This window comes from Apis mellifera, linkage group LG1 (assembly GCF_003254395.2).
Source record: "Apis mellifera strain DH4 linkage group LG1, Amel_HAv3.1, whole genome shotgun sequence".
Classification (NCBI taxonomy): Eukaryota; Metazoa; Arthropoda; class Insecta; order Hymenoptera; family Apidae; genus Apis; species Apis mellifera.
Window position 1 is genome coordinate 21,692,403 of NC_037638.1, and position 8,800 is coordinate 21,701,202.

Here is an 8,800-nt window from a genome sequence, read left to right on the forward strand (position 1 = left end):
CACGGTAAAATGGATTTAATTCAATTTAATAATAAATATATTCATTTTAATTCATTCCTAATTGAAATATTAAAATATTGAAAAATTAAATAGAATTTAAATATAAATAATAATAATAAAGTATCATTTTTAGACATAGTAAGAAATAATGATAAAATAATAGTTAATCTAAGAATCAGAGAATTGTTATATATATGATAAAAGCGATGCGGAATTCGCTTATCATCGAACTCGTGAAAGAAAGGTTGTTACACAGACACAGGAAATGATCTGTTCGTAAGAAATCGTTCGGAATTGCTTTAAACTTTTAGCGAAAGTAATAATAAGAGTATGTAAACGTGTACGTGTGCGCATGTACATATATACATGTATATATATCAAGACAGTAGTCTTTCACCAAATAATTCGGTGAATACCATGCCAGCCTCGCCAGACACGGCCTTCTCCTAGAGGAAAGGTAGGTTTCGGTTTCGATAGGCCTTGGAGGTCGACGGAAAAGTGACGCTCGTTTAATATAATCATCTTCCTTTCCTTTCGATAGGTAGACGGATTTAAAGAAAGTTGGAGACCGCTTCGCCTGCTTCGCCCGCTTCCCTTTCCCTGACGTCTCTGCGTGTTCGAACCTTTTTTTTTTTATTTTTTTTTTTTTACTTTTTTTTCTCTCCTCTCGTCTCGAACCATGCCTGTATGTCCTGCACGCAAACGGTTGAAACGCTGTCTTACACTAGCCGCACAGAGTGTGTATGTAGCCACCGGAGCCAGAGAAAGGTGCCCCACCGTATTCGATATTAGAGAGGAGCTTCTTGAACTGTCCAATGGTGGTGGCATCAGGTAGGGAGAAACGGACCTCTGGGTCCAATATGTCCTCAGTTCTCGTACGAAGCTTCATTCAATATCGTTCAGTACATGCCCGGTCCTACGGGTAACATGTTGCCTATCGCGAGTTAGCCGCTCTTGATCAAAAGTTAACACGTGAATCCGGTGAAGTGTGACTCGATCGTATAGAAAAGAGTTCGGACGGAATAATAGATTCGAATACAGACACCATGCATGTTTTTAAACTGGTAATTGTATAAAAGATCATGTCTCGCTTCGAGAATATTCCCGGGAATCGGTGAAACTCACGTCCGAGAGTGTCGCGTTAATAGCGCGTTTAACAGAATGCGCCCGCTTGTACTTTCATCATAATAACTATGTCTCGTTTCGTAGTTACGGGATACGTTCGACGCGGTTCTATCATTTGTAATCAGTCAGCGTATCGCCTTTGGCTACTTAGCAAGGGAAAGTACTTACATTGGATTAGCAATGCGTTTATGTATGTTCAGTTAATAGTTCGTAACGTATCTCATTTTTTTATTTTTTATTTTTTTTTCTACCGTTCTATGAATTTCAAATTATTTGAAAAGTGTAACGATCTTTTATCTTAATAATAATAATAATAAGATCAATTTTTTTCTTTTTTTTTTTTTTTCGTTTAACACGAAAACCACAGATAAATGAATCTTATTTTGACCACGTATACAAGAGACGAGTTTTCTTTTTGTTCGAGGAATATTAAGAAGTTCCCCGCTTTAGGAGAGTCGAATTCTCGAGGTGAAACGCGCACGTCGTGAATCTAAAACCTAAATTTTCTCTCCTTCTTTCTCTCCATAGCCATGTGAAGCAAGCGACAAGAATTTCTGTTCTATTCGCACAATTTAAACTCGAGAAACATCCTATATCCGATACGTGCTGTAACTTGGCCTCGCCATATCGGGAACACGATCGCGGCTGGGAATCGCTTATCAGGGTAGCAGTAACTGTCCATTCGGCGACGCTAGAATACCAATCGATTGGCCTCTTAAGGTCTTGCAGGATGTTTCTTCTCGTTTATTAATCAGGTCACTCGGTTATCCACGCGCGACCAATGTTTCCACAAATCCGTTTCTCCTTTGTACACAGATACTTTATTGCCATTGTTGATCTTGTTTTATTTCCATGTTCCAATACAGATTCCATCTTTCCAGATTGTTATAGTAGTGGCGATCTTCATCGCCACCACCCTTGCCAAAGATGAGTCCTCGAAAAACCGCGGTAAGAGACAACAGGTTGCATTTTATCCGAGGAGAGGAGCCAGACCGCCACCTTACGCGGTCCAGATGGAGCCAATCGTTCAATATTCTCAAAGAGATCCCCTCTACAATCCTCTGGCGAGCTCTAAGAGCGACGACTTTTACGAAAAGGGTCCGCTCAATTATTACCCGACCGAGCCGGAGCCGATCATCGAAATTATCATCAAGGAATCGAACGAATCGCTGCCAACACCGGTACCTCCGCCTCCACCGCCATCGCCAAGATCCACGAAAGAGCCTATACAAGTGTTCTACGTGAAATACGAGAAAAAGAAGGGCTACGGGGATAAATCTCGTGTCGTCTACGATCCACCTGTACCCGCCCTGACACCTGTCGAGGATCACGAAGAGATCAAACCAGATAACCCAGCTCCTTATCCGGAAGAACCTGTTCACACAGTGACACCGACACCATCCGAACCTTCCACCACTCTACGAGCCATCATTCGACCCGACAGCGAAGTATATCACTCTGGTTCCAGCGGTATTCGCGTCACTTTTGGCACGGAACAAGTGCCTCCGAACAATCACAATAAGCGTAGCGATTTGGACGCTCCGCCTACCCAACAACAACAACAACAGGCCAAGCCAACTTCTACTTCTCCAGGATCCCCTAAAAGGCAACACGGCCCGTATCAACCGATTCAACCGATTCAACCGATCCATCAACGAGTACCGCCACCATTTCCGCAACAGAGGATCGCGAATTCTTTTCCGCAGCAACAGCCGCTCCACCAACCGCCTCTTCCACAACCGCCGCCTCTAAATTTTTTGCAGCAACAACAGCCATCGTTTTCTCCTCCGCAACCGAGAAGTCCGTTGCAAAGGCCTCAGCGTTTACCAATAACGATTCAAGGCTTGCCGGAAGTGCAACAACGAGCTCCGTTCAATAATTTTGGTACATCGCATCGCGTCAACATTAATCATCCCCAACAACCAGGATTCCCGCCTACGTTATCCGTTTCTCATCAAAATGTACAGTTACAGAATCAACCTTTGCCACCGAATCAAGGTAGTTCTTTCAACGTGGAGCAACAACCTCAACAACAAGTACCACCTTTGTCGCCGTACAAACAGCAGGAATTGGAGAAGCAGAGGTATCACGAGCAGCGTCGTCAACAGGAATTGCTGAAGCAACGAGAGCATCAAAGACAGCACGAGCAACAAAGGCTGCAGGAGCATCAACGATTTTTAGAGCAGCAGAGGCTCTTGGATCAGCAAAGACAGCAAGAGCAACAGCGACAGCAAGATCATCAGAGATTGCAGGAGCAACAGAGAATACAGGAGCAACAGAGGATCCACGAGCAGCAAAGGGTGCAGGAGCAGCAAAGATTGCATGAACAACGGAGAAGGAAACAGGAACAGGAGCAGAAATTATTGCAGGAACAACAATATCGTGCGCAATTGAAATACAATCAAGCACAACCGCCGAATATACCGCAAATACCGCAAATTTCGCCTCAAATTCAAAAACCTGGAGGGGAAATTTTCAAAGCTGTACCGAAACTCGAGCAACACTATGCAATTCGAGAAAATCCAATTCATCCCGGCCCTTTCCCGCCTAATCCTGTGATACAGTCAACCGGGTTCTCGGAAACTTCGCAAAATCAATACGTTTCCTCTCAACCATTGAGTTCGTCGGATATTTTGAGAAATCCGCCGAATGAATTTATAACCGATCAACAGCAACACTTGAATACGAAACAACAAATCATTCAAAATCAGCAGCAAGGATTTTTCTCGCAAAGTCTTCAACAACAGCCACAACAACAGCAACGATTCTCTACGTCTCCTCAACGATCTTCCATCTGGAGTCGTCCATCGTTCTCCGGAAATAGCGCGAGTTCTTCTCAAAAAATTTACGCGACCCCGGTCAGTCCTTTGGAGGATTACAACTCGGTTTCGACGATCAGATCTTACGTTTCGAGTACGACAACCAGCACCACGACAACAACAACGACCACCACCGAGGCACCAACCACAACTACAACTCTGTCCCCAAAGAAGGAGGCAAAAATCAAAGAAAATATTGCCAATTTACCAGACGAGGTGCCGGATGATATCAGGGAGCAGCTGCTCAGTTCCGGTATTTTGGGTAACGCCGACATACAAATACTCGATTACGACAAGGTCGGCGACATACCGATAGAGAAACTACCGCCAGAGGCCCTGGCGAATTTCTACGGCGCCGGAGGCGGTTCCGCGGTGGCTGCCAGCGAACCGGTCCCGTCCATCGTCAAGAAACCCAAAACGGCAGAGAGCGCGACTTCTTCCTCGACTTCTTCCACTTCCTCGACAGTTTTGGCGAACAAGTCGGCTGCTGGCAGCTCGGCTAAGTTCGAGCAGGCCACCTTGCGGCCAGGTGGAGTGGAGATGAAAGTAGTACGCTTCGATCCGAATACGGAGCAAGGCCAGGCTCTGGCAGATCAGCACATACGCGATGATGCCACCAGATTGAATCCCGTAACCGTGGGAGCGAGAGACGAATCTCAATATAATCGTTATTTACCGCTCAAAGTGAGTGGTGCATCCTTCCCTATCCCAGACGTGCCGCAGCTTAACGGTAGGAAGATCTCCAGTGTGGTTGTGCTGGCACCTGTTGACTACAACTTTCAAGACGATAAGGAGATCGAGTCGAGACAAGGTAGGAGGGTGAGCGATGTCCAAGCGGTCAAGTTTCTCGCTGGCGACACTCTGAAGCAGCTGGTGAAAAAACCAAGCGCGGAGAATTATAAGAAGTGGTTGGAACAGGAGAGCCGTACGGAGCCGCAGAAACAGTCAGTGGTACTATTGGTAACCACGTAAGTGATAAACGCGAATTCGATGCCATAACTTCATCACGCTTACTTACTACCGTTCACCTTCATTAACTCACTCTTTCAATCGTTTCAAACGATGCGTGCAATTATTCTGTAACGAGCCATATTTTCTACCATCTCTCATAAATGTTCCTTTCGATCCACTTCCGTGAACGTTTTCCAGGTAATAATTATCGAAATCACCGAGCTTCGCTTTCTTCCGATTCTTTCTCAAATAATAATGTTTAATGATGTTGTAGGCTAAAAGACGCGGAGCAAGGTGAGAAAGAGATCTTCATGTATGACGTTGTCTCGCAAACTGTGAGCAAACTTGCTGGAGATCTGTCCACAGCGTTTGTAGATGCTGCCGAAAGTAATTCGGACAATACAGATTCTCTCATCGATTCAACTTTGTTCATATTAAGTGAATGAATAATACGACGGATCAGATCTACTTAAAAACTAAATAAGAAAAGAAGAAGGTTTACCGTGCCAAGTCCGAAAATAAAAAAGTCCTGTCATCTCGTTTAATTTAAGATTACAACGAAATCGAAATAAATTTAATAAAAGGTAAAAAAACATAAAAATACAAATATCCTTGTAGATACTTTAAATGTATTATTATGTATATATTGATTTTATACTTTTTTATATGAAATAAACGCAATATTTTTTTTACATGAAAATCCTTTGCTATCTTACCTAAATTATGAATTTTTAAAAATATTTTTAATCAGAAATATATCATTTGTTAATTTAGACGTCAATTTAGACATTCGGAAATTAGTTACGACTTTAAGCGCAATTTAAATTTATTGCTTCTGATAAAATAAAAATAATTATTTATATAAACTTTTACAAATAATAATATCTTTTATTGATAATTTCATTTTTTTAATTTTAGAATTAGCATTATTTATTTATAAAAAAATAAATTAATCTTTTCATAATTTAATTACAAAATAATGTTATATATATTTTAACACTTTAAAATTTTTGAATAAAATTAATTTTTAATTATACGTTATATTTTACGATTATTATAAATTACATTTTTATAAAAGTATATTATTATGTATTTACGTAAATGTAATATCTATATTTTTTACACAAAAACATTACGACACATCATTTTAAAAGAAAAATAATAAAATATTTAAGTAATATTATCGTACACATTAAAATCAAATATACATAGAAACGTCAAGAAAAATATAAGAAATGGCGTAAATATAGACTATTAGTGCCATCTTTTGAGTATCCAAGATTGGTTTCTAAAAATACTCAAGAGATGGCGCTAATGGTTTATTTGAATTTTATTTCTATCCTTCTTTTATTATTTACTCTCATTGTCTTCTCATTGTTTCATCTGTGGCATCTGAAGATGGCGCTAGTTCTCTAATTTTTATCTTTTCTATCTTTCTCTTACTATTTGTTCTCTTTATCTTATATACATTTGAGTTTTATTCGGCACCCTAGAGATGGCACTAATGACACAATTTTTATTTTTTTTCTTTTATTGTCTTCTCTATATCTATAAATTTGTTTTACAAAATTATTTTATTTGCCAAAATTATTGATTAAAAATCTTAATAGAATTTATTCGATTCAATTTTTATTTTTTTTATATTTATATATCATGTAATATTTTATATACATTTACATATATTCACTTCCTTATGTCGTAAAGAAATGTATCAGATTGAAAATCAATGTAAAGAAATTATTTTTAAAATTGGTTGATTTTACCAATTTCTATAATTGAATTGAATTGTTTTATCTCTTTTATCTCTTATTTATTGTTCTAAAAAATATATAAAACATTTTTTGTATGATCGATATTTGAAAACGTAGAGTACAAAATATCATTAAATGTAAATCTATTCTATATTTCATCAATGCTATGGTGATAAATATTCTAAAATTTATACTAGGGAATTATTAAAATACAATATAATAATATATAGATATATTTTATTATTTTAAGTTTGGTACCCATAGTTGCGAGTACGCATGTGTTTCGTTTGCCACCAATAAGGTAGTTAATATTTTTATAAAACATTGAAATCTAAAATATATCTTGATATTAACTGAAAAACGTAAGAATAAACGTATAATTTTTTATATTTGCTTATTAATAATATTTTAATTATTTCAAACTAAATGTTTCTAACAAATTGTATTATTATTATTTTATAGGTTATCGTGTTCTCATATCGTTTTACATCAAAATGTTAAAAGGGTGATTTGCCAATATTCTGTTAAAGGAATTATATTATATCGAATATAAAAATGTCGAGCAGCAGTTCTGAAAGTAGTGACGATAGTCGTCATGAAAAATCTAGGAAAAGACATAAACATAAATATCCTAACCAAGAAAGACGATCGAACAGAAAGGAACTGTGCAACAAGAATAAAAGTTACAGAGATAGGAGAGAAGGTAGGGACGTTCACAAATTTAGCAGAGAAGTAAGAAGAGAAAATAATGATATACATCGTGATAGATCACAAGGCGAACGGGATAGGGCATATAGGGATAGTCGACATGATCATCCAAGGAGGGAGGATGATAGACAATATGATAGAAGAAGATATGACAGATCACCTTTAAGAAGAGAAGAATCTCGTCCAAGACACAGAGATTATGAAGAGAAAACTAAAAAGCACAGAGAATCTATGGAATATACTAAGAAACATGACAATGTAAATAAAGAAACAAGGAATAATTTTGAAGAGGTAAAAGTAAAAAAGGAACCATCACCAGAATGGGGTAAACCTATTGTTAAAACAGAACTTAAACCAAAGCCACAAGAAAAAGAGAAACCAAATTTTGAATTATCTGGAAAATTAACAGAAGACAGAAATACTGTTAATGGTGTAGTAATTAAATATTCTGAACCTCCAGATTCAAGAAAACCAAAACGTAGATGGAGATTATATCCTTTCAAAGGAGAAAAGGCATTGCCTACATTATATGTACATAGGCAATCAGCTTACCTTATGGGAAGAGACCGTAAAGTTGCTGACATTCCTTTAGATCATCCTTCATGTTCTAAGCAGCATGCTGTTTTACAATATCGTTTAGTATCTTTTCAAAAAGAAGGCGGTGGTGAAGGAAGAAGAGTTCGTCCTTACCTTATAGATCTAGAATCTGCAAATGGTACATTTGTAAATAATGTAAAATTGGAACCAAGAAGATATCATGAATTATTAGAAAGAGATGTAGTACGATTTGGATTCAGTTCTAGGGAATATGTTTTATTACATGAACATAGTAAAGATGATTCATTAGATGATGATGTTCCCTTAACAACTACAAATGCAACTACTGTTACTACTACTGCATAGGTATTACATTTTTTAATTTGTAATATTTATTAAACGTTTTATTTCTTTTAGAAGTTAAGATATTTATATATTTTATTTCAGGATTTTACTTGTAAAATATTTAAGAACTTATAAAATATTTTAAATATATTATCTGAATATATAATTTACTTATTAGGATAAATTGTAAAGCTAAGTTATGATTCTCTTTAAGTAAAAAAACTTACTATAAAAAAATTAATCAATTCTTATATAGAGTATTAATAACAATATAATATTTGTTTTATGAAATTTTTTTCTTAACAAAAAAAATTGTCAGCACACAAGTTTCACATTTTATCTAATCAGGAACAAAAATTGATTGTAAGAAATCATTTTTGAAATACATTGAAATTTATTCATTTATATTTAGAAATTTATTTACCCAACTTAAATAATAAATTTTGTATGTTATATGCAATTTTATAACAGTCCTTGTATATTGTATAGATATGTATATATAAAATATACAAAATTCATGTAGAAATTATTTTTTTAGTATATATTTTCTAATATAATTTTGTA

General features: G+C 36.6%; 2 protein-coding genes across 4 annotated transcripts; both read left to right on the forward strand.

Moving 5' to 3' along the window:
* Positions 1 to 176: 176 nt before the first annotated feature.
* Positions 177 to 5,369, forward strand: LOC725239 (RNA-binding protein 33). 2 transcript variants are annotated; one of them, XM_006571374.3, is made up of 3 exons: positions 177 to 831; positions 2,007 to 4,912; positions 5,170 to 5,369. In XM_006571374.3, the coding sequence occupies exons 2-3, from the start codon at positions 2,139 to 2,141 to the stop codon at positions 5,339 to 5,341; spliced, it is 2,946 nt and encodes a 981-aa protein (XP_006571437.2). In that variant the 5' UTR covers positions 177 to 831; positions 2,007 to 2,138; the 3' UTR covers positions 5,342 to 5,369. The 2 variants fall into 2 exon arrangements, with proteins under 2 accessions (XP_006571437.2, XP_001121112.2); XM_001121112.5 differs by lacking the exon at positions 177 to 831 and adding an exon at positions 851 to 1,064.
* Positions 5,370 to 6,854: 1,485 nt separating this feature from the next.
* On the forward strand, positions 6,855 to 8,641 carry LOC410672 (smad nuclear interacting protein 1). Of its 2 annotated transcripts, none has more exons than XM_006571373.3 (3): positions 6,855 to 6,947; positions 7,109 to 8,257; positions 8,339 to 8,641. In XM_006571373.3, the coding sequence occupies exon 2, from the start codon at positions 7,202 to 7,204 to the stop codon at positions 8,255 to 8,257; it is 1,056 nt and encodes a 351-aa protein (XP_006571436.1). In that variant the 5' UTR covers positions 6,855 to 6,947; positions 7,109 to 7,201; the 3' UTR covers positions 8,339 to 8,641. The 2 variants fall into 2 exon arrangements, with proteins under 2 accessions (XP_006571436.1, XP_006571434.1); XM_006571371.3 differs by having other exon boundaries at positions 6,863 to 7,008.
* Positions 8,642 to 8,800: the final 159 nt, after the last annotated feature.